Source organism: Leuresthes tenuis, unplaced genomic scaffold (assembly GCF_036924035.1).
Source record: "Leuresthes tenuis unplaced genomic scaffold, fLeuTen1.0.hap1 SCAF_15, whole genome shotgun sequence".
NCBI lineage: Eukaryota > Metazoa > Chordata > Actinopteri > Atheriniformes > Atherinopsidae > Leuresthes > Leuresthes tenuis.
This window is the reverse complement of record NW_027325369.1, coordinates 24,535,640-24,561,682: the sequence shown is the minus strand read 5'-3', so window position 1 is coordinate 24,561,682 and position 26,043 is coordinate 24,535,640. Positions and strand designations below refer to the sequence as shown.

Sequence of the window (26,043 nt, the reverse complement as noted above, 5' to 3'; positions counted from 1 at the left end):
TATTTTAAAAGGTCAGCCAAAAAATAAAAATAAAAGCAAAATAAGAAAAAAAAACTGAAGGAAATCCATTTATTTTCTCTTTAAGCACTTCTAATTGTTATAACTAAGCACCAATTGTTCGCTGTTAACTTTTTAACAGCTCAGTGTGATACAGCATTCAGTTCGGCGATAACCAGCCATGAAGTTTTTCAGAAATGTTCCAGTGGGGCTGGATGTCTTAAAAGAAATGCTGCCAATATTTTCTCCTGACTTGTGTCAGTGGCTTGGAAAGGGTTCCAGAAGATGAGTGGCTGTGCTTCTGTGGGAAAACTGCAGCAAATACTTGTTTTCTGCTGACCTGTACAGTGCATGGCTTTGTACTCCCTTGTTGATATTGTGGATATGTGCATGTCATATGGTGTTGATATCAACCCAAAAACATTTATGAAGCAACAAAGTGTTTCTCCCTTGTGTTTCCAGCTTCAAGAACGTATTTTAAGCACCGCAGTGAAGCTGGTGTGACATTCACTGGTGTGGATGTGGAACATGGCTTACACAGAATTTCAGGTGTCTTTTTTTTCTTCAGATAAGAATAAAACAAATTATTGCTTCAAATGAGGGAGGGGGAATGTTTTGTTGCAACAAATATCGTCAAAAATACCACTCACTCATTTGGAAAAATCAACATGGAATATCTTTTTATTATCAACTGAGCACTTGGCAATAAAAAACACATAAAACACACCATTGAGCAAAACTATTTAAATTCAGTCAAACTTTCAACCCCCTTACTCTCATAATAATAATAATTATTATTATTAATATGAGTAATGTGACCCTTCTTTGTCACTGAAGAGACATTCAAATCAAATTTGACGCATTATTAAATTGCTATTGCATCTTCTCAGTATCTTAATGACACAATACATAAAGCTCACAGTACAATCTCATAAAGCCCACAGTACAATATAAAAAGCTCTCACTGGAAAGAATAGCAGCTTCATCCATGGCTTCTACTGAAGACTATCTATATTATGGGAGCCTGCTGGCTGATAAAGATATTGTGCGGATCCTCACTGCTGTCAGTTCAGTTGAAACAGGAAGGAATCAACAACCTGAGAATAAAAACAATGTTAGAGACAAGTCATTTTTGTACTATGTAAAAAGGTTCTGAATAAATTCTGAAAGTTGTACATCATGTGTAACTGCACTGACCTTGGCAATATCTCCTGCAGCTCCTGGAACACATTTTAGGAGAGTTTCCTGTTGCCATAACTCCCATAACTGCTGATTAAAAACCTGGAAATTTCTGCAGCAAAGTTCAGATGATAAACAAAAGTTTTGTTGAGGTATTTTGGTCAATTATTGCTGTAATAAATAACTACGGTGTATTTCAAAACATACATTTTTTCTTACAAAACTACAAAAAACGATTGCTTTCATTGTGTTGAATGTGTTAAATAGTTGTCAGCAACGCACCGTATCTTTATCTGAAGATACTGGGGTGCAGAGGTGCAAAATACAACAAACATGTTATTTCAGAAAACACGAGAACAAAACATAAAAGACAAGAACGTATCAAAGAGGAAGCAAAAAAGTAGATGCAAAGCAAAGCAGGAAAAAAAGGCTTTTCAAACAAATGTGTTTTGTGAAATATTGTCTTGATTTTGTGAAAAGTAATTAAAAATGATTTTTTTTGCCAATTTTTTTATTTATCACCTTTTTGCTTTTGTTGTCTTTTAGATTGTCATCGACTTTTGTAAAATGTTGTGTTTTGCACCTCAAGGCTATCAAAGAAATATTCCACAGATACTCACTCATCCAGCCGAGGTTCAGTTGAACCACTGTAGCCACTTGTTCGTAGCTCCTCCCACCACTTTTTTAAAACCGAATGTATCCATTTTAAACCAACAATAAGATACCTATAAGGGTAGAAGTCAACCATGAATTACATTTGTTGTAAATATCCTGATGCATATCATCTTTGCCCCTCTGTGGGTGTCATGTGTTTCAGTCTGTAATAGTTGCATTTGGAAACAAGACAGCAGAAACACTCACTCTTCATATGGACAGCTGAGGACTTTCCTAACTAAAGGAAAGAGGTCAACACAACAGCCAATGGTTATCCTGGAAGAGTCCTCATCAATACTGCAGAGAAAGAAAAACAAAGCATCTACTCAATTTGTTGTCAGTGTTTGTAAGATTCTTGCAAGACTCAAAGCTTACCATTTGCATATCAGCGGTAGAAAATCAACAATCACACCAGTGTCTTGGATTCTGTGGAAAGAGAGAGATGTGCGTAACAAACCAGCGTGACACACGTACGCAGCAAATGCACAGAACATACCTCAGAAAGTATGTCAACAACTCTCCAACATTTCTCTGCCACAGTGTTAAAGCCACCTTGAGTCGTAGGTTTCTTCCAAACAGCACATCTGTCATTGTGTTATGATCCCTTGTGAGCTGAAAAAACATTGTTATGTTCAGACGGTTTCAAATTAGAAAACAGTAGCTCATAAAACACAAGTGGGACATTAGGAGGTGTGGTCTGTTATAGTCACCTCAGAGAGTGTACAGTAGTCAGCCTGCTCCAAACCAGTTCTACCAGTCTTGTAGTTATTATTGACATTCAGTGGGACCTCTGATGGGTCCGTATAGAATTTTTCCTGCTGTGCGTCTTGCAAGCACTTGATCTCATTTTCCTTGTTTGCTGCTTCAAACGTCCTCCCAGAACCGAGCTGCTTCCTCCGAGCCACTGTTTGATGATGGGTCTTCCTCTTACACGACACCACCCGCTTCACTCTGCCTGGGTTGTTGCCCGAGCGACAAACCGGATACCTGGACAGGGTAAAATATTCAGACATACTGGACAAAACCATGGTGCAGCTGCTGTAATAAGACACAAAAGACACAAAGCACTTGAATACCTCTTTTTGTTGAACTCCTCATGTTTATCATATTTCACCTGCGTTGAAAAATAAGGCAGAATGGGTGATGCTTAACGTGCTTATAAATAGAAATAAAATGCTCAGGCACAAATGCTCAGGCACTTACAAATAGATTTGTGTATCATAATGCGTCACGGAGCTGACCTCTTTTGTGTTTCTCCCTTGAGCATAGCTCACTCTGTAATGCGCCGCATCATAATAGAAGGCGTGATCAACACTGTTCTCTCCATCTTCACTGTTGGAGTCCATTATATCTAAAGAAATAAAAGCAGTTTCATAATCAGTTAATCAGATTGCTGGATATACAACAAACCTAATCTAAACCTAACCTCACACAACCCTTTAAACATAAACCTAAAAACTAATAAATAATGCTAATAAAAATAGGTTGTATAGACTAAGCATTTATTTTAAGCTTTTTTGCTACCAGAACATCTCTTCTTTCAGAGTAGTGGACAGACAAAATGTACGTATTTAGGTGACTGTTTTGCTAAAATCTACATAATGTTGATAATATTATAATAATATTGCATTAGAAAACTAAATTTATTGTCGAAGTTTTTTGCATTTCCAATAATAATATTTCAGAGAACAATTAAGGTAATAATCTGAAGAGGTTTCATGGTGATATCTATTTGTTAAAAACTGAGAATTCCAGTTCTCAAAATTATTTTCTTATCATACTCTGAGCCAGAAACCCTCAATTCAGCAGCTTTTTATTACTGTATATGCTGCACTGAAAGGTTTACTTGTATCACACTTTTACCCTGGCGTACAGAATATCTTTTAAAAAAGAAGAAGAAAAATAATCAGCACAATGTGAGAAATTATTGTAGTAATTTAAAAAAATCCAAATACAAAGACATATATTTGCAAGTTTAATGATTTTCAGTAAACCAAGTCATCTACCCTAAAAACACAATTTCCCATACTCCTCTTGGGTATTGCAGTTCCTTCTGTGGAATGACGTAGTTTAGAAGCTCCGGCTAAACAGCAAATAGTTGCTCTTGTGTTTTAAGTTTTATATTTAGCTAACTTATTCTGAGCAAAGGACGTTTGCATTTGGAAACCACACTATGCCCTGTTATGTCAAACAGTAAGTGTTGTCCAGAGAATAAAATAAACTGCCGTCTTTAATACGCAGTTATAGCGTATTAGCAGATAATTATGTAAGGAGAATATTTAAGCCAGCCAGTTAACAGCTAATAAGACAAAAAGGCTAGTTAATTAGAGTTGGTGTTACAACCGGTGTTCAGCGAAATATAGATCCATGGCACTGATAAAAAAATCACTGTGGTACAATACCTAAGATTAGAAGACTAAATGCCGTTGCTGTTGTACTCACCTTCCCTCGACGTCGGTAACAAATAGTATTTCTTTTCATTCTTGTAGGCGACTGGCAGTTTGCTAACGTTAAATGCCGCCGTGTAAGCGAATATAAATAAGACCATCCATAACGCAGCTGGGTCACCATGCACCGTCTAGCGACCATTGAGCTAATGAGAGTGCATAATTCAAAACAAAACAACGTTTGCCGTGGACGTCGATTGGCTGTACGATCGCCTCACAGTAAGATGGTTCCTGGTTCGAGTCCCGGCTGCGGCTTCTCTGTGTGGAGTTTGCACGTTCTCCCTGTGCTTACGTGGGTTCTCACCGGGTGTCCGAACGTCTTCCAAAGACATGCCTGTTAGGTTATTTGATGATTCGAAATTGAGCTTAAGTCAGAGTGGGTATAAATGGTTGTGTGTTTTATTTGTCAATGTTTTGGCCACGTGATGGACTCAGGACCTGTCCAGAGTGTATTCTCTACCTCTCCCTAATGACAAGTGGGACAGGCCTCAAACCCCATAATGACAACAACTGTATTAGTGAATCTAGAAAATAGATGGATGAGTGGATGGATTGGCAGTTTTTAGCATGTGCCTGACCAGTCAGCTTATCTTTCTATTGTAACCATGTGGACAGTGTAAATGAGATGAACTGGTTCTGTGTGTTGGCTTTAACAAAAAATTGTTATCATCCTCGTGAGCCACCGCACTGATAGTGTTTTTCTGAACCACTTCACTAATCCGAGGCTAGCTCTGGCTTGTATTTAGCCTCTCTGAACTTGAACTTGCCTTGACTGCACATCTTCCCTGACTGCACAATGAAAAAGATCAGCTGATTTTATTGACACATCATCTGTTTCTGCCCTTCCTGCTGACTGTGCTGCTTTGGCTCAGCAGTCTAATCATTTGAGCTGACTGCAGGTTAACTGATGTGGACTTGCTCACCAGAGACACGGTCTATGAGTTTGCGTGCACCTACCAGTCAGCACTGTGTAAGCTGCCAACGACGTAAATTAAGTTACTGTGGTGTTTAGTATTTTTTTATCCACATTTTGTGTCCCAGTTCTCTGACTGTCATGTGATTTTTGGTGATATTGCCGTTCTGATTTCTGGGTGTGTGTTTTTTCTGTTTTTTTTTCCCACAGTCCAGTGTTAAAATGGGGCCAGTTCATGCTGCCTGTACCTTGTTAGGCCTTGCACCACTGCTGGTGCTCGGTGTTCCTCCTCTTTGGACACAGCCTGAGCAGGTGCACCTCTCCTCTGCAGGTCAGTGTTTAAACAATCTCTGTCAGTCTTGTGTGTTTTCTTTGAGGGAAGCAGATTTAGTGTTCTCTTTTTTTTCCAAATCTCTCAGTAATGAGGATGAAAGCAAATAAATATTTATGTTTCTTAACTTTCTGTTGCTTTGCAACAAGTTGACTGAAGTTCGAATTCACTTTACCTTATTTGATATAGCTATTATAAGACAAGAGATGTAGATTTTTTTTTTCCCTGCAATAACAGCATCCAACAACTAATCCAGAGCCCTGGTATGTGCTCTGAATCAGTATCTGTTGGAGGCTAAGGGCACATGTGGTAGTCATTTAACTAGGTAATGTCTTGATGAAATAAGTACCTGGCCAGTTGTCAGCTTGCATTATATGCTTTGCCAGCAGCAAGATCAAAGCAGCTCTCTTGCATAGTCAGCTTTTTCATAAGCAGCTCTAGACTTTTATAAAAAGTTATTTTTTCTTTTCAGGAGTACCAGGCTCCATGGTTGTGACTTGGACCACCTTCAATAGGACAGAGAGCAAGGTGGAGTACGGCCTTCTTGGAGGTCGGCTCTTTGAGATGAGCACCAAAGGGGATGTTACTTTGTTTGTGGACTCGGGGGAGGAGAAGAGGAAGATGTTCATTCACAGAGTGACCCTCACAGACCTCAAACCTGCTGCCACATATGGTGGGTGGTGCTGGGATATTGCTCCTATGTACTTTTTGCTTGTCAGACAGTCTCACCTTTTAAACACATAGTGTTGAACTTTTTTTCATGTTCTTTTTCAGTCTACCACTGTGGCAGTGATGAAGGCTGGAGTGATGTGTTCTCTTTCACTGCGCTGAACGACAGCTTGAGTTTCAGCCCCAGGTTTGCTCTGTATGGTGATCTGGGCAATGAGAACCCTCAGTCTTTGGCCCGTCTGCAAAAGGAGACTCAGCTTGGCATGTATGATGTCATCCTGCACATAGGTAACCGCTCCATGGGTATTAATATAATTATTCTGCCCTCTAAAAGCAATGAAACGGTCATTAATTTTTAGTAGCGGGAGCCCAAGAATTAGTCATCCGCAGACACCCGGCACTGCTTACAACAGATTGTGTTAACATAAATTAAATAAGCTTGCTGAAATCCCACAGTATTGTTGAACAAAGTAGAACTACATCAGTGTGGTAATTGCTGCAATTAGCATAGCAGCCATCATTTACAATATTTGCTTTTGGACTGTAAAGGTTGAACTCCCTTAACATGCTTGCTTTCTATCATTTTACGGTTAAAGATGCCAGTAGGTTGCAGAGTCTTAAAAGAAAAACAGATGTATGTTGTACAATGTGTTTGCTCAGAGATCCGATCTCTGCTTTTGATCCTACCCAAAAAGAAGAAGAAGAATGTTTTCTTTAAATATTACTGGACTTCAAAATATAGCACCAAGTTAAACAGTCTCTCCACTGAAGTGCAACAAAAAGCAGAAAACAATAGATGCATGAAAAGTCAGGCAATACAGTATTGATATAGTATATAGAAATGAATAATGAACTATTAGTCTTTTTTCTTTTACTGCATCTACGTCTATATGAGCCGATTGTCCGAAATTCTACTGCATCTCTCCTCACAGATGGTCAAATTAGTATTTTCTCCATAGTACATTTTTAAATGATCAGATCAGCCAGCCTGATGTGAGGAGTAATTTGATTTTAATTCAATTCAATTATTTCGTGCAGTCTGGTGTCATTTTCACATAATCTAGCTTTATGAAACACAGCGTACAGTCAATAATCCTACGACTGTGCTCTGATGTGACACTTCATACAGCAGAAGTGGAGATTCATCAATATACTGTATGCGTTATAGCTCCAGGAATTTGAAGTAGGAGCTTCAAAATTAAGTAACACTGATTGGTTAGTTTGCTTATGGATTAAATTCCCTCTGAAGCCATAAATGTGGTTGTACTTCAGAAGTGCTTGTGAGCAGAGTCAGACAGCTTCCTCTTTTTCCAACTTCCCCAGTTATAACTGGATGTTTAGCAGGCGTCATGTTTAGCAAACACGCTCCATTTCATTCAGCACTATGGGAGAAAGCGATGTCAAACAGCTAAAAGTCACAGTTCACCAGGGATGCACATACTTTTCTTTGCACATTGTTGTCGAACAGTAAAATATCTAATTTCTAATCTGCGGATGTTTTCTTTTTTTTTATCACAGGAGACTTTGCCTACGATATGCATGAGGTACTTTACCCTTCAATCTTTCCTATAATGTTAAAAATGGTAAAACATGTACTGAGTTAAAATTGATCATTGAATGCAGATTTTTGTCATCAGCACTTCAAACCGCTGTGATACTTCTGTAATGTCACAGTGATGGATGAGATAAGCCACTTCACCCTCGTCCGCTGCCTTCCTCACAGAGCACACAACTGTTTATTATTAGGACATACACAGGCTCTCGACTGTGGTTGAGACATTCAGCCGATGATTAGCATTACTTTGAAATGCCTTAAGGCTTTAGTGAAAGAGGAGAAGCTGGGTCGCGTTGCCCAAGTATTTCATGAATAAAAGTGGTGTTTTTCAAAACCACGGATCCGAAGTCCCAATAACATTTTTTTTTTTATTTGAAATCCTCCTGGCTGTCGTATTGGCTATTTAGCGGACATAACCTTGTCTTGGATGCTAATATCATTTTCCCTTTAAATGAGATCCTGCATCACTAATGTGTTTTTTCAGATGGCGAGAAGGATAAATTGAATGAGCAGGCCTCTTCAGAAATTAATAACCATCATTCGCTCGAGTTATATTTTCAGCTGGAAAGTCAGAGCACATCCTGTGGCTTCATTTATATGATAAAGAGAAAAACAGGGAAAGGGAATTTTGTCTGGTTGTTGCAGGTAAAAGCCATCAAGGCAGCAATGAACCATGTGCTTTGCTTTGTGCTGCACCCTGTGGAACGATATAGTGATTATACTTTTAGAATTATTCTGTTCTTAAATTTCAGTGAGTGAAGGACCATTAAACATGGATGTCTTACCGGGAACGTCTTCAGCATCAGATTTAACAGTTAAATGACACTGTTGCAGGACAATGCCAGGATTGGAGATGAGTTCATGAGGCAGATCCAGTCCATAGCAGCCTACGTGCCCTACATGACCTGTCCAGGCAACCATGAAGCTACATAGTACGTAGAAACCATGTGAATGGCTCACCTGTCCCTCTACTTAACATTGTAACTAATAAGATATCATGACACATTTCTGATCAGTGAGTCAACACAGAAAGCGTCTGTATTATACTTTCAATTGTGCTTTCCAGTGTTTTTACACGTGTGCTGTGTTCTAGCAAAGGTCAGGTAGGTACAAGAGTCATTAATGGGTTTTGGGCAAAAACTGCAGTGAATGTTGTATTTCACATTGGTGAGGCCAACAGTTTATCATATTATGTTGTACCAGAAACTTTTCGCTGTACTTTTTGAACAGATGGGAGCTATTTTAGTCTCTGAATGCTTAGGCCACATCACCAACCACCAACGTCTAAACAAGGCGTCGCTCTCCAAAACAAGCATTTATCTCACTGGGAATCATCATCAGCTAAATAACTGTTCTGAAATCCCCAGAGTTAGCCTGTGATGGCGGGATCCCTGAGTGCCTTTTGACTCATGATCACTGAATGTGTTAGTCACATGTAGGCCTGAGAAAGTTTGTGGAGGAAGACAAAAAAATACAATGGAATGAATCTTAATTTGCTAATTTCATGGTTCAAGTCATTATTTTCATGGAAGATGAAACTTTTCAACGTTTCCTTTGCCTGATATTTTGTATCGTGGAAAATCGCAGATTTTTGAGCTTTTTACAATTAGCTCAGAAATTAAATGAAAAACAATTTTAAAAAATAGTAATGAGCCAAGCAATTGCAGATGAAGATCAGTCAGTTAATTTGGAAAATAATTTGTAGTTTAGCTAATGATGATGAAACTAGCCTTTAGAGGGACTGTATATGCAGATTTGACACATTCATCATGTGTGCTTCTTCATATTAGCTTTGTAAGTATTATACTATAATTCCAGCTCATTAGGTTGAAGGAATTCATTTTTCAGATACAGGTACATTGTTTCGGCATGTTTTTAGTTCATGTTAAATGACTAATTCTGCTCATTTAGAGTCAACAACACACAACTCTCAGCCATTGACATATGATTTTAATCACAAGGATCAGCAGCGTCTATATTCTTAAATTCCAATGAAGACAGTTATGTGCCTCTTGCATATTGAAACATTTAGAGATGGTTCCTGCACCATAATATTTACTTGCCACTGCTGTACTGGGACATTTCTCAGTCAGCCTTGCAATTCATAATATGTCTCTTGTCTGGTCGTTATTAAAGAGTTGCTAACAGTAGTCTCTTTTTCTTGGCGTTGGGTCCTGACATAAGAACCCGATATCAAGAACCAGCTCACAGCATTACATAATTAAAAAATCCGACTCCTTTCCCGCTTTGATATCCACATGTGTGTTTTGTTCTGTGGTGTTGTTCAGAATCCAAATACTCTCCGCAACTGGTGACTGCTTTTCCTCACTTTTGTTTGTGCTCTTTCGCTGCACCTCTGTTTGTCTCTGTTTCCAACCTCAAAACCTAATGGGTGAAAAGCAATTGAAGCAAGCACGACCACAGAAGTTTTCAGTCAGCATTCCAGCAGGATGAGAACAGCGGATCAGAACAGAAGATGCTAAATCCCCAATCAGCACTGTCTTTGTTCCACAAATACAGCGGATCGTTCATCAGGCTTTCAGAGGAAATGGGAAATAACAGTCATCGTTTGAAACAATGTCGAGGGATGGAAATTAGTGATATGATTACTGAGGTCTGCAACTGTTTCCTTCATTTTGTCTTACTTCCTGGATTTAGCTTGTCAGATGATGAAAGGGAAGATTTGATGAAGAGGAAAAATCTTGTTGGGTCAGTTTAAGGAGTCGGGTTATTTACATTGAACTTGACATTCATCAAATTCCTATTTCAGCCTCATTTGAACAAAAAAGGAAACACACATGGATTCAAGCATACTTTGGGTGAGAGAATGACTATGTTATGCTGCCTCCTTCGTGCTGATTAACAACACAAATTTAGACCTCCATCAGATTTTCCTCTGCTGAACTGCAGACTTTACAGTTTGCCGTTGACTCTATATGCTAATACTCACCATTTAGATTTCTAGGGAATATTTGCATTCTTACACTGATAAAAAAGGCGGTTGTTTATTTCTACTGGCTAAACAGTGCATACCCAGATGCTTCCAAGTGTTTGCTCGTATGTTTCCCAGCCACAAGATGGGAGTATGGACACGTGTTACGACTGCTCCTCGTTCTGTGCCATAATAAGAACTTCTGATCATAACGGATTTGCTCAGCAGGAAATCTTGTCTCTTTGGCCCTCTTTTAGCGTGACTGAGTAAAATAGGGACACGCAGTATCTTTACCAAAATATCCAATGTTTACGTTATTTTGATGAATTAGAGTTTGCATTTGTTTCTGTGGATGTTTTTGGTGGTTTTGGTTTGGAATAAGAGAGTTACTCGTATGATCAGCAACCTTACACTGATAGAAAGTGATGTTGAGATAAGAATTATTCTCCACAACCCATAAAATAACCTATGGATTATCATGCGTATCATTTAAATGTGACCTCATTGCCCGCAGAAATTACAGGCCTCATTAGTTTTCGACCCATCCTGCATTAGTAAAGGTCTTTTCTTTTTGTGTCCCCATTCCTGGCTTTTGACCTGCGACCTTGCTGTTCTCCAGTTACCTCTAACCCTGCATTAACCCAGCCAGCGCAGGGATCTGAACTATTCCACCCCACAACGGCTGCTGTCGAGGATATTGCATTTTTTTCCCTCACTTATGTAAGATAAGAAAACAATTATCCCCATCACCTCGCTTGGTTAATGGTCCGTTGAAAGGTCCGGCTCCCTCTTTCATTCTGAAAGTGAAATCTGTGAAATGAGAGCAGTGGATTAGAGTCTAGAAGAACTTTCCACAAAAGAGTTTTCCCTTTTGTATTGTGTACCCTTTGTAACATTTGGACTGTAGTGGTTGGTGCTGTTTTAGCAGCTTGTTAGTGTTCAGATTTAATGGTGGATGGTCCATTTAGTCTGGTGCAGTGAAATTAACAGAGGTGGGACGGGTCACTGCAACCAAACTGCTATATCTCAATCAGTAAGAACTGCTATGACTCAAAGCTGAATCTAACCCTGTTATAAATGTGATTCCTTCATGACTTGAAATTGCATCTTTTAGCAATATTTTATGGGGTTCAGGCTGCCTTTGATTGATAAAATGCAGCCTCTGATAGTTTGCATAGAGCACGATGCATCCAAGGCCAACTGAAGTGTCTAAGCTTGTGGCAGATTGATAGCTGCTTTTGCTGAAGATATACCGCCTTTAGTCTTCTCCCAAGATGAAATGACAACATAAAACAAAAGGATTGGACCAAATTTAGGTTCTTTTAGGAACCACTGGCTGATCATATCTTCGAGACAGTTCTGAATTATCTCGAGCTCTCAAGTATTCTAAATAAACCTCTGGTGTATGCACCACAGGCAAAGAGAAAGCATCAGTTTGTGGCGCAAATTACTGTTTGTTATAAGTTCGAGGAATGCAGATTGTATGATCAGTCCATCTAATTGCGTTTCTCACAATCTTGTTTGTTCACAGCAACTTCTCTAACTACAGGAATCGCTTCAGCATGCCGGGTCAGACTGAGAGCCTCTGGTACAGGTAGGGAAGGTGCTTTAGTTGAGTTATCTTCAATGCATTTAAGTAGATAAAAGAATATAATGTTGTATCATTGGAAGCAGATGTAAGTTGTGCACACAGCAGTAGCAAAGATAAATTATTTGCTTAAAAAACAAAGTGTATCAAAGCTCCTGCTGTATTTCAGTAAGCATTAGTGAACTGTAGAAGTCAGCAAAGGAGGGCTGAGCTCCCTTCTTTTTCTTTGAGCTTGTCTCTTCTATCTTAGAAACATTCAGACTACACAAAGGAGCTATACATCTGACTTGGTGACTCATTGCTCACTACAGACCTCCTTCTCTCAGATAGTAAGATAATACCCTGCTTAACCACAGGTCTACTCTCCATGGGCCTGGATGCAGACAGGCCAGCTGGCAGAGATCCCTTCACTTTTATTTAGCATCGAGGGAAAGAGCACAGTCGCCTACATGTACTTTTTCAATAACCATGTACAGTTGACATGTAAGCAGCATAGTAACATCTTTTGAATGAAAGGGAGAGTTTATTGCATTTAGCAGCAGCATGCCAGTGGCAAGTATTGGTCTGGATTTTGGAATATTTTTCACACTATGTGAAGTTTAAACTGAGGCCTGTTCTTGCTTATCAGGGGGCTTTCAGCATGCTTCCTCTACTGGGTTAAGGCTGTGTATCATTTTTACGATATGTGTCTGCAGCTGGAACCTGGGGTCAGCACACATCATCTCCCTCTCCACAGAGGTTTACTTCTATCTCGAATTTGGCCTGGATCTTCTCTTCAAGCAATATGAATGGCTGAAGAAAGACCTAGAGGTTAATGACTTCCCTTTCTCCATTTTAGCACACTATTGCTTCTCAGAGGAAACAAATTTGATCTGTACCCATCAAAAATGCTTGTGTTTATTTATACACATATTTATTTCTCATTTTGTTACAAATAGACAGTTTTCCTTCCTTTTTTCTCTTTATATTAATCTGGTACATGTATGGGTTCTGACTTAGGAGGCAAACAAGCCTGAGAACAGGGCATTGCGTCCATGGATCATCACTATGGGCCACAGACCCATGTACTGCTCTGATGACGACCAGGACGACTGCACCAACTTTGACTCCTTTGTATGTAAATCACACATTTTAATCAGTTTATTCCTACATTTTAACATAAGTGATTTTGTTGGTGTAAAGTGAGTCATTTCCATTGTTAACATTTTAATGATACGACTAATTTTATTTAATAGAGCAAAGCAAGATAAGTGATATCATTACGTTAAAACATGCAGGAATTGTCCGAGCAACTGCTGTTTTTTATGTTGTGTTCCCAGTTATGTAAAGAGCAACACAGTTTGATTTTATCTCATCAACCAAATTACAGGATTTATTTTGCCTCTCATAGCAGACGTGTTATACGTGCTGCAGACCGGCCAGGCCACATCACAACAAGTATGGTACACTGTCATAATCTCTGTAATTTGGACCAAATAGTTTCCACTTTGACTTGCTTCTCTCAGCAACTCACACTGTTTGGAGTGAGGCTGGCATGGGTATGATGGAGTTCTACCAGAGAGCGTTTCACGCAACAGCTAGTGTTGTGTTTTCATACTGTCACTATTCCTCTCTGTTATTAACCAGGTCCGACTGGGGAGAAATGACATCAAACCACCAGCTCCTGGTCTAGAGGATCTGTTTTACAGCTATGGTATGCTTCTCCTGTGTTTCCATGTGTTTATTTCATAGAGTTTTAATTGTTGAATTGTGACGGATAGTTTGTGTTGCTCTGATCTTAAGCTTTTGCTTATTGCAGAGAATTCTCAAAATTAAACCGGCACAAGATCTGAAAAACCTTTTGCAGTATATTCTTTTTTTAACTAAGCTGTTTGTGTAGATTTTTTTTTTGTAAAAATAATGATTATTAAAATGAATTCTCATTAAATGTCTTTAACAGGGGTGGATGTGGAGTTGTGGGCACACGAGCACACATATGAGAGACTTTGGCCAGTCTATGGCGACAAGGTCACCTTCTGCACTCTCAATGTTTTACAGTCTATGTTGTCTCCAGTTGTGCATTGTGATCTATACTCACTATGTTTGTCTCTTTATAGGTGCACAATGGCAGCACAGAGCAGCCATATGTAAACCCTAAGGCTCCAGTTCACATTATCACAGGCTCTGCTGTAAGTACTTTCACATCAATGAATTACTGAACATTTTTCCGCATAGATCAGTGCATGCAGTAACATCAACAAAAACACTGTCATGTATTGTACACAGCTCTGTCTGTACAGCTGCTGGTCTGCCACATAAGTTTAGTACCGGCTGTTCCTGCGGTTAAGTGATTTCTGATGTGGTGGCAAGCAGTGCAGGGCATGCTTTGTCATCCAGCCACAGCAGGATTAGTCATCAGCATATCAGAATGTAGCCAGGCTCCCATCGAGGCACAGGCCCAGCTGAAATGTCAAATACGAGCATGTGGCTCTTCTTATGATTGCTGAATCTTCCACAGGGCTGCAGAGAGAAGACTGACAAGTTCAACCCAAACCCTAAAGAGTGGAGCGCTTTTCGCAGCACAGACTACGGCTACAGCCGCATGCAAGTGATTAACGCCACCCACCTTTACTTGGAACAGGTCTCAGATGACCAGGTAAACACACGTGAAGGAACATGTGCACAAACGTGGCAGCGGTGTAAGACTGCATTTAAAGGCGTTTTTCTCAAGTAATGACAAAGACTTTTCTGTGTGTTCCAGTATGGCAAAGTGATTGACAGCATATGGGTGGTGAAAGAAAAACACGGCTTCGCTGCCTGGTTATGAAGACGATCATTCTTTAAAAAAGGAAATCTGCTCTCAAATGCACTTTAAGCTTCAGACAAGCAGAATGTTTTTCATTCCTGTTTTTTAATTAAGCATATGTGAGATTTCTGTCATTTCCCCTCTGTTTCATGAGCTGTGAGACTGCAACATGGTGATCATCCACTGTAAACGTATAAAGTGTGACTCTAATGTGCTTTACTTAACGTTTGTGATCACGGATTAAAACCTTTGGATTTGCTCACTTTAATCCATCACTACAGTCAAACTTTAGTTGAAGTTTAACACTTCATTAACAGGTACGTGGAGATCCCTTTCGTGCTGCCTGAATAATCGAGTGACAACAGACACAGAAGAGACTCTGGCAGGCACCAAGCTCCATGCCCTTCAGGGCATATTTTCATTTCACAAACCTGCAAACACACTTAAACAGATCAGATGTCTCTCCTTTCACTGTAACTAGCAGACAGACTTGGCTAGTCTTATAAGGATATTGGAAGCTTACTCCGTAGTACATCTGTGAGGCTGTCACGATCTGAGATGAAAAGACTCGTGGAAGTCCATGTCTGCACAAAAGTTCTGTTATGTAACACAAGGATACTTGTGGCTGAAGCACATGCAGAGTCAGACAAGGTGTTTTAACTAAGAATGTATTAATTCAGGCTGTTTGGGATGAATGCTGACAGACAACCAGTGTGGATGTTCCTGTCTGTGTCTGCAACCCCTGGAGTGAAATCATGTTTATGCATAATTCTGTTGACATGACAAAGTGTACAAATACAAAATCAATGATCCGTTAATGCAACACGCTTGACTTAACATGCAGCATGTTATTTGGACATTTTTATCCAAAGCACATGCAGTACTATAAGAGGAGATGCTGTAAATTAAACCTTAAACACTTTTTTTTCACCCAAATGAAAGTAAAAAAACATGGAGATGAATCCGTCTGGCAGCTCACCCGATATGTCAAAACAATGTCAGGTTCTTGTAGTAAAAACAGATCTAATCAGGCGTCGGCCGCATGCCTGTAACTAACCACAAATTTGTTGAACTTTTCTCTGATGTCCACACCCCGCAGCACAGTGGTGTCTGGCAGGAGAGACAGACACACAAAATCACACCTCACACTTGCATGCTTTCTGTGTGCTGCAGGCTTATTAAAGTATTTTTGGAGGGAAAGCCATGCACTTCTGAGATTCTAACCTTTAACCTGCTTATGCTGGAGTCAGTATACTGTTTTACCACATTGATTTTTCCAAGGAAGACGAGGCTGCAGGTGCCAGCCGAGAGCTCCAGAGACAAATTAGTCCTGTCAGAGCGAAGCTTTTGTTTAGAACTCTCAGAGACTACGTTTAAGATCCTGCAAAGCTTGGTTGTCTTTCAGTCATCTATCTATGTTCGATGTGTGATGCAAAAACAGATGGATGGATCATGCGTTAAATAATGAGCAGGACTCGTAGCGTGCACGTTCTCATCTTGCATCGCATGTGATTTCTGGCAATTTGATAGCAATCCAGGAAAAAGAAGAGCGGGGAGAAAATAACACACTTCAGACTGCGTGCCTGTCGCTGAAATATGATGTGTTTATTAGCACAGGTTAGTTTGTTTTTCTGTCAAGGGCCTTTGTTTGTAGAAAACTATTTTTGCCTTAAATAGTGCAAAACTATTTACTTGAACTTACTCATCAATTAAAAGTTTCAGTGTGTTCTGACTTTTTTTGCCTGACTTCACAGAAATTGTGTATCTCCACCTTCGAATGTAAAGAAAACAGATAATCGTTGAAGCCTAAATCTTCGCACTGATGGTGCAGATCACTGCAAACAGCAGTTAGGGGTCATCTGACTGAAATTTGTCCTGTAACCCAGTTGCAGTTCATTGCAATTTGATGACCGAGTCAAAGCAAGCCTTAGTCTTCCTCCTTTGGGTAGCTTCCCCGCAGTAACTTAATTTCTTATGACACATCGACAGCTATAAATCTGTTCCCAAGCTTATGGCTGAGTAAAGCCTAAAAGTAATGAACTCTCTTAGGACCGCAGATGTTTCATTCTCTAAACCAATAAGTCACGAAGCCTATCTGAGACCTCTTTAGACTTTATTCAGTTAAAGTCTGTGGTTTACCAACATTATTTATCTCTTTGCAAAAGTCTTTAGTTGCTCTCACACTCAACAACAAACTCCCTCAGGAGACACGAGAGGCTTCTGTGTGGTATTTTCCTCCACTGATGATCAAGGGGCGGCGTTTGATCATAGGGTTAAGCCAAGCTCATGGGGGATGTGTGTAATGAATTAGGGGCTGTCAGATGCTGGATCTTGGGGATATTTAATCAATCCAGAAGCTCAGTGCTCATCCAGAGCCAAAGCATTGCTATTAACCGGCCTCAGACCACCACCAAGACAAAACAACCAAGTACAGTCTGCCCCGGCACGTCACTTCACATTCTTACCATAATTCCACTTTCAACGCCACAGTAACTTTTAGGGCCACACAACATAGCATCAACAGTAACAGTGAGTGAGCATGCTGTGTCCATGCTGACACTGTCTTGTTTCATATTTGCACAAAGTGTGTGAGAGCAGATGATAAACACATTCTCTACATTAGAAAAATATAAACCAAAACAGACCGGACTGGGTGTTTTGATTAAATGCAGAATTACTGAAGACATGGGAGTTCAGGCTGCCTGGGTTGAGATAACATTGAACGAGAATTCTAGGGATCCTCACTGATAAATTTCTTTTTGGGAGCCAGACAGCACGTGTCCTGTCTCTACAGAGCACACAGGGGTGTGAGTTATGTCAATATAACGAGGAGACATGTCTGCTGTCAAAATCTGCAGTTTTCCCAGAGCGTCCTCTTCTTTAGAAAGATGTTTTAAAAAATGACTTAAGGTCACCCATGAAAAGTGCTCAGATCTTATTTAAATGTGAGATTTTTCCACTGACTATTAGACAGTGATTGTACTCTCATGTTAGACTATACTCCATCATGGTCCAAACAGAAATTTGTAATCCTGTCATCGACACTTACTGAACAGAATGCACAAGCTGTGCAGCCTTTTATGGCTTTTATGTTGTCAAAGCTAAGCTTATTTAGCTCATTTGCAGCAAAAGGTGCAATTTTTCATTTTACGGTAATGATTACAGCTGCTACATGCTGCCATCACAATGTGTTGTTGGCAGCAGACATCGTATATAGTTTCATATTTATGATCATTTCTGGCAAACATTAAAGGTAATGCCATCTTCATCTGACAGAAATACCTCCGAGCTTATCGAGGTTATCTCTCTGTCATCTTACAACGACAAATTAGCTAATTAAGTCAACAAATTGTTGTTGTAATGCTGTCATGATGTTCAACTGCAAGCAGGGTTAGGGTTGGGACAAAACACCAGTTTATTAAGTGACAAAAGGAAGATATTTAACAATGTGAAATTCAATATAGTTTATATTAATGGCATCATTACTGCAGGTGTTTGTCAATGAGGTGCTCCTCTGGCAGGGTTGTGGGTATATCAGATTAAACAGGCAGGATCCTGCCAGTGTAAAGGATCAGTTGGTTTAATGACCTAAGTCAACCATCACTTCTGAAAAAATTGATTTACTGCCCATGATCATTTACAGATGGTTTGGCAAAGTCTCCATGTAGTGCTGACCACAGACACATAAACAGGCAACTCGTAGCTTGCAGTCATCAGTAGCACCGCCTTTTCAGCCATCAATCCTGATAAGTAATGGAGCATTTTATCTGGCAGCCATTAGGGAAGCTGCATATTTATCAAAGCAATAACTCTGGCTAGAACGGAGGCTATCATCTACATCCCCCACTCCACCAGTGAAAGGGTTTGCCACGCTATAGTATCTTCTAATTTTCAAGGTATCCATCTTTCCCACAGAACCGAAAAAGGTCAGGATACACAGGTCATGTCGTTTATACAGACAAAGGATACTGCAGGCCAACCTGAGTCTCCTCTCAGTGCAGGAAGTGCTATTTGTGCCATGGGGCAGAGACTCAACTCATTAACTCCAAGCCTCAACACTTGAAGGATCTTGAGAGCTGACAACAGGGCTATGCTACCAGATTGGCTGCTGTTGGCAAGTAGAACTGGGGGCATGTCACCCAGTACAAGAAGTCTGTGTTAGGTTCTGTTTAGTCCTCCCAAAAATCTCATTCATCAGCCTGCATAGTTTTGGGGTCGCTATATTGTTTAAGCCTGATCTGTCAGCAAAGTGATGTAAGACTGCTTGCCAGTGACTGACTTAGAAGAAAGCTTTGCTGTGCTACACTGCGCAAGACTATGCAGTGAGGCATGCAATTCTACAGCATTTTCGTTTTTATCAAAGTAACCCTTTTCATTTTGGGTTTCTTTATCACCTGTAAGAGCCTGTTCTGTGTTACAGCTACCTTTCATTGAATTTCTTTTTGCAACTTAACTATCTGGAAGGGAAATTGCACAGCAAAGCAGTTTTCTTCCAGCTGACCAAAGACCAGAATGAGAACAATGTCAGCCTCATTATTCATATCGAGCATCCTAATGGTTGCACAGGCCTAAGGCTGTTATGTTCTCAAACTTAGCTCCAAAATTCAGGGAGGCCTTTTACTGTTGGAGCCTCTTCTGAGAATGTAATGTACTTGTTGATCCCTAATCACAGTCAGATCAGCACTTAGTTCAGAGCTTAGGCTGTGTTGAGGTGAAAGGAATATTTTTGTCTTTCCAGGTACAAAGCCACCCCTTTGGAGATCTGCACTCAAGGAAAGAAAAGGTCAGTGAGTGGTTTACATGCCTGGTGTTTTACAATGACAGTAACTCAAAAACTCCTTCGAAGCTGAGAATGTAAAGCTTTTAAATAGGAATGAGGTGATTTACGATTGCAAAGGATTTTGCACTTAAAACTTTAAACTCTCACTGCCTTAAAAATGTCACATTTAGAATCTGGGTCCGGGCATGTGCAGAGGCCACGCTTCAAACTGCTCACGTTGAGGAACAAATTGAGTTGAGAAAGCTGCAAGCCCTTTAGGGTACTTTAAACTCATACCTGCTGCTACTAATCAACATGACAATCACCAAGTCGTAAGCCATCCCAGCAGTACCCAAAGAAAATCATTTAGCTCTGTGAGAGTGTTGAGACGGGGCCTTAACCTGACCTGAGACTTGATACAATATTTCAACACCTTTTCTCCCATAGGGAGCTTTTGCAGGCTCTTCTTTGGTAACTCATCTGATACCCTCAATACTACTGGCTGAGCAGTGAGCATTGATACATCTTTCTGTGCTCAACACAGTCTCTTAAAAATCTGTTAGCTTCTTTTTTCTAATCCACATTTGGCAAGTCTGCAATATAAAACTACGTCCTCAGTATAAGTTTATGCGTAGCAGGGCAGCATGCGAACAATCAAATGGTGTGTATTGTTTTGTGTATCTGGCACTGGCCAAAAATGGGTATGGAATGCATGTGTCTGTGTCAATGGAAGGAAGGTGCGTGTTGCTGAGTAAGGGATAAAACAGTTGTCTCTATCCTCAAAGCCGCTTTTCAGGCTGTAAAGGCAATCATCTTGAGGCAACGATATCCAGTGTTGTTTATGAAAGAGCGTCATCACACTAGACTGTCTTACTTACGGTAAGGTGGTTTTCAGTGTTTACGGAGAGCACATTCCAAATGAATGGGCAATGTAAAACTCTTAAAAAGGCAAAAAAATGTAAAACCAACTTTGGATGCGATCTGTGTGACTGACTCCCTGCTAAAACAGATGTCTCAAATCGCTGAACATAAAATATTCAGAGAGTCTGTCCAGGAAAAACAGGTGGTTTTGCCATAAAGGACATTGATGTTCTTGATCTGATGACATGTATCTATTGGACTAAGACAGACAGGTATGTCCCCTGTCTAGACCAGTGAAGATACCTTACATCTCTATATGCAGACCATAGGGATTCATATTGCAAAGATTTGGGGAGTAAACTTGGCAGCGTTTGTTGTGGATGAGTTTTAATGTAAGAAAATAAGACATTTCAATGCAATGCTCCTAAACAGGCTACTTAAAAAGGTCAGATGCTGGTAGCAATATGCTAAATTTGTTCATGAAGAGCTTCTAGCTGAGGATGATTTGGATTTTGGTTGATTAGTCATTCATTTTGGATCGGCTTTTGATTAAATTTTTCACAAGAGGTCCCTCGATTATTGAGAACTTTGGCAATTTTAAACTTTGCTACGTCTTTCCCACCAACCATATACTTATACTTGCACATTATATAAATTGTTCTATTTAGGATTGCTGCTCCATCTCCATCATTTGTCAACAAATCAACAAATTCTGATACTTGTTTACACTGGCTCATACAGGCCAAAAAGCTATTGATTTATAAGTTCTTGCATGTGCATTTAGAGTGGTTCCCAAACCGATCTAAATGTCTTCTATGAATGAATATCTACAACTTTATGACTACATTTTTGCTAAACATTCATACCGCTCTCAGTTGGAACTACATGCTGAAATGCATGTAGTTCAAAGCACCTCTGTGCAGCCTAACAAAGCTTTTAGTGTTACTCAAGAGTCAGGGTCAAACCAGACATTGTATCAGGCGTTGATTTGTTAGTGAATGCACAAAACTAAATTTAAACCACAAGCCGACAGCACTTTACACTTCTCTTGGGTGATAGTAGAAACAGGTTGATGCTGTTTTTGTTACTATTCACTGCAAGGAGCCGAGGAAGCTAACAAAAACATGACTTGGAGTGTTTATTCTGCCTTACAATAAGCATGTTTGACCACCCATTAAACAAACCACGGCATGAATTTGGGCAGAGAGAAGCAAATCATCTCGTGGCTGGGAAATGGTTTTGTGTGGGCACTGGCTGCCCGAGGAGCTTGTTTAAACAGACCCAGACTGAAAGACTTAATGACCATGCTGACAGCAGTCATACGAGAAGTCTAGTGAGGCTGGTTTGCTGCGGCTGAAAGTCCTGCAGCTGCAGAGAGAAAGGAAGGGATGTTGCGGTCGTCTTGTCTTCAAGTAAGCTACAGAGAAAAGAGGCACATGAGATTCATTTTTACTTTTTGACGTCAATATTTGTTCTCCCACCAAACCTAAACCAACAGAATATAGGATCTGCAGTCCCTTGGCAGCCTGCCGTGTTTTTCCTGCCACCCCAAACGTGTTCTACTGTTCGCTCTAATGTCATCTCAATTAAACATTTGCATGTGGACAGAGAACAGCTTACACTTAACAGTAGGGCTGAGTTTGGGCTGCCTTCTGAATATAATTACATGTACTTTGAAGGAAATTTTGCTGATCTGATTGATTCCCCAAAATCCATGAGCCACTTACACGTGCTTAAAACATGACTGGCACATGTATGTATGGAGAAGGAAAGGTTTTACAGTTAATGCAGCTTGTGGGCTTTATGTTCTTGTGATCTGAAGAACTCAATAAGCTGTTTATTTTCTAAATAGCTAAAAAGAACTCTTTCTCCACTAAATTTACATTTTGGGAAGTAGTCACTACTCAGTGTGACAATAATTTGCAAAGTTTGTGTGGAAAATCTCAATAATCTTGCTGTACTTCACAGGGTTTGACCTATCCTAATTCCAGACCTGAGCCTCAGCATTCCCAGGATTTAACCCAGCAGAAGAGACCATATGTGTGGAATGTCCTCAAGTCTTTGGGCCTCTTTATCAGATTGAGACTTGGTCTGCTGCTGCTTTTGGTTCGTCTAACTTTGACCAGGCCAACGCAAAGATGAGGATCCAGATATCAAAAGCTCTAAAGATTTTCTTCATCTCAGAACAGTGCTCCATAGAAAAGCTATTTTTCTCACATTGCATACAAAAAGGTTTCATAAAACCCCTCCACATGTAAAAGTGAATAGAATTTAAATTAAGGAATAAGTAAACTCCTTTTAAACCATTTTACTTGAGGTAAGTGCACATGTATGTGAGAAGGACTGTTCTCTAAAGTGTCGTCATCACATAATTCAAGGGAAACGAAAAGAGTACCTTTGAGTTTTCTGAGTAACTCGTCGAAACATTTTGTGAAAGCAGCTGATGCAAATCATGAAATCTTCTTGTGGATCAACCACATGGAGAAAACAAGACAATGACGTGACAGTAAAAGTTTTCGATTGTTTGTCACAGACAAACATTAGCATTCGTTTTGGGAATTTGCCTCTGATTGCAAGATGAATTAAATTCCAATTTTGTAAAAACATAGAGGTTGAGATGAAAGTGAAGATTAAGTTGTAAGTGCCAGTGCCTTCTGAATGTGTTCAGCCTGCAAACCAAAGATATGCAAATGTTTCCATTGACAGGTTTGAAGCAGACAACAAAGCTGCATATTTATCTCTGTCGTTTCGTTTAAGGTGGTCAAAACTCAATCCGGGCTATTTTAAGGCAATCTTTCTCACATCTTGGGGTGATGACAATTCCAACAAGTTGAATATTATCATAAGTCTTTCGTCTTGTTTTATGCAAATTGTGTTTTAATTATTTTTTTTCCTGTATTTTCAGCACACAACATAGAAAATACAGCTATGGCTAAAAGCTGCTTATTGGACGACTTCATCGTTTTTTAAGAATTTCCACCAGATGTAAGATGGGAAGTAATCTCACAAAAGATTTAATTGTGGTCTTGCAAATAGTGATCGTGCAAGATCTCGAGTCCATGCAAAATCTTTAGTCTGTGATAATGCAACCAGACCCCACAGCTTTTACCTTGGAGGAAAAATAAAATGGCAACTGCAGTGAATATCCATAAGAGGAAAACAGGAGGGAGCTTGTCTTCAGGAATTATTTGTTGTCTCTGGAAATATGTGGGATAATATATCACATCTGGAAAGACACCAGTCTGTCACGTGAGTTTAGTGTGGTGGCTCAGACTGGAAACAGCTGGTAAGTCACGCTATTTTAATATTTACCAGGTCAACATTGTTTCCATTTATCCATCTAGTCATCTTCAAAACAGGCAAAAATTACCTGAAGCAAATACATTTTTTGCACATTTGTTGAATATATTTAATTTCATCCTTCCCAGACACTTGCTCTGGTTCACTTCTTCTATTTGCATATAAAAAACAGCATGAAAGATGTCATGCTTTGATTTCGACATAGCTCTAATTTTATCTCCTCATCCATGAATCAGAAAAAACACCACATTAACTCTTGCTTTTTCTTTTTTTTTCCCCAAAGGGAACGATCATAAATATTTAGATGGTTCTTGAAGATTCAAAAGAAATCACAACATCCCTCAAATTTTAAAGGTGTAAAAGTGCTCATAGGTCGACATTTTTGCATGTTAGAGTTAGGAGACACAAAAACAACTTCAAATTGTTTTTTTTCAGCATTTTTTGACAAAAGTGAGCCTAGTCATTTCCCTCCCACCTTCATTCCGTCACTGCATGCATTCATGCATTCAGCCCTTCTATTATTTCTCCCCTCAATCAAAAGCCGTGCTGTCTCTCATTGTCCTTGCTCATCTCACAGACACTCACCACCACCACCTCAACTTGACCTTCTGCCAGAGGACTCGGATGCTCTATAGACCGCTCTGCTAGAATCTGCAATCTTGCATATCCTCCATTGAGTCTGAGTCTGCCCTGAAACTTTGTTCATATTTTTCAGTTAAACCATTCCTTTTCAGATTTATTAATATGGCCCAGTCAGTGCAAAGTATTTGGTTCCCAAGTTTTAAATCTCAATGTCTGTCAGCCATGATAGCCCATGAAACTCCCAACACCTCACATAGTGATACCTTGTGAAAAACCTGCATAGTTTTTGCAGGCTTTATATTATGCCAAAAATGTTTCTACCCTTGACCAAGTACCTTTATTTCCTACAAAATAGGTAGAAAAACCACTGCAAGAGACTGAAAACTGTACAGGATCTGTTTACCCTGATGACCTTGAAATATGCATGGTTTTCCACACTTGTTGCACGCCTCCAGGTATGATCACTAGGTATGCTCAAGTATAATTGGCGTCCCATTGCTACTTCCATTTAATTAATTTTTTTAATGCTGCCATTTTCTACATTTGATACCATAGTAATCTTGTCTTGTAAAGAGTGCCACTAGGCTCACCAGTCTTGCTAAAAAAACTGATTGTCAGTTGTTTGGCACTGTGAAAGGTAGGAAAAAGTAGATCTTTGGCTAAAATATCTGCTGATTGACTCTGGAAATGTTGCTGATGAGAGCAACCACAGTGAACCAAAACAATTAACTAGGAACTCTAAAAAAAATCTAAACAGCCGAAAGACATTCAAGAACTGTGAGGAGCTGCAGAGTCTGGTGATAAATGTCTCTTTCTTCCTCATTATAAGCAAGACCTTTGAAATTGATAAATGAATTTGATCAATCATCAAATATGTTTATTAGCACAAAAGGCCAGGGACAAAATGGCTGCTTCTCATCAAATGTAACATGTTAATTTGAGCCCATGGCATGATAATGGCAGGAAAAAGACAAATGTGTGAGACTGCAGAAAAGAGACAAGCTTCTGGCAGTTATTTAAGACTTCCCAGCCTGCATAACCATGGCTATTCTCCACATTCCAGCCTATAACAGAACAAGATTAAATACTTTTGGAGAGGAGCGCTGGCTGTCCTTCCTGTTGTGGTTAGAGCAGTCGCCTTCAAAAGAAAGTCACAAATGAAACTCTTTCCCAATGTTGTTGAAATCTGTTTCATTTTATCTCAAAGGTCAATAAGCTTTTGCCCCAGACGCAGCAGCCTGCAGTAGTACGACCCCGCTTTAGTAAGAATGCCTTCATATGAGACGTTTTAATAATACGATGCCTGTCTTCACTTCTGGGCATCTGGTTAGAAAAAATAAAAACAGGTTGATTTTACAGCTGCCTTGAAGCAACGTGGATATATATCATGTGGGATGCACATGATGGATCAGACAGAGAGAAGCTGTGAGCTCAGTGCAACAACATTTTGTCGCTAAAACTAAAGTACATGATAAGTCTGAAAGAGTGAAC

At 39.7% G+C, this 26,043-nt stretch overlaps 2 protein-coding genes across 5 annotated transcripts; one reads left to right on the top strand and one right to left on the bottom strand.

Moving 5' to 3' along the window:
- Window positions 1-647: 647 nt before the first annotated feature.
- LOC140270716 (KATNB1-like protein 1) lies at window positions 648-4,469 on the bottom strand. Its single transcript, XM_072365912.1, has 10 exons — window positions 4,273-4,469; window positions 3,072-3,181; window positions 2,907-2,944; window positions 2,541-2,817; window positions 2,327-2,442; window positions 2,206-2,256; window positions 2,038-2,127; window positions 1,797-1,901; window positions 1,195-1,288; window positions 648-1,094 (listed from the first exon to the last, which is right to left on the bottom strand). Exons 1-10 carry the CDS (start codon window positions 4,376-4,378, stop codon window positions 1,062-1,064), a joined length of 1,020 nt encoding a protein of 339 aa, XP_072222013.1. The 5' UTR covers window positions 4,379-4,469; the 3' UTR covers window positions 648-1,061.
- Window positions 3,884-16,642, top strand: acp7 (acid phosphatase 7, tartrate resistant (putative)). Of its 4 annotated transcripts, none has more exons than XM_072365908.1 (15): window positions 3,884-4,023; window positions 5,153-5,278; window positions 5,406-5,521; window positions 5,994-6,194; window positions 6,296-6,478; window positions 7,709-7,734; window positions 8,580-8,677; window positions 12,209-12,271; window positions 12,961-13,075; window positions 13,265-13,378; window positions 13,892-13,958; window positions 14,205-14,272; window positions 14,362-14,433; window positions 14,763-14,900; window positions 15,006-16,342. In XM_072365908.1, the coding sequence occupies exons 3-15, from the start codon at window positions 5,413-5,415 to the stop codon at window positions 15,069-15,071; spliced, it is 1,320 nt and encodes a 439-aa protein (XP_072222009.1). In that variant the 5' UTR covers window positions 3,884-4,023; window positions 5,153-5,278; window positions 5,406-5,412; the 3' UTR covers window positions 15,072-16,342. The 4 variants fall into 4 exon arrangements, with proteins under 4 accessions (XP_072222009.1, XP_072222010.1, XP_072222012.1 ...); XM_072365909.1 differs by lacking the exon at window positions 3,884-4,023 and adding an exon at window positions 4,488-4,569; XM_072365910.1 differs by lacking the exon at window positions 3,884-4,023 and having other exon boundaries at window positions 4,870-5,263; window positions 5,401-5,521; window positions 15,006-16,343.
- The last annotated feature ends 9,401 nt before the right edge of the window (window positions 16,643-26,043 follow it).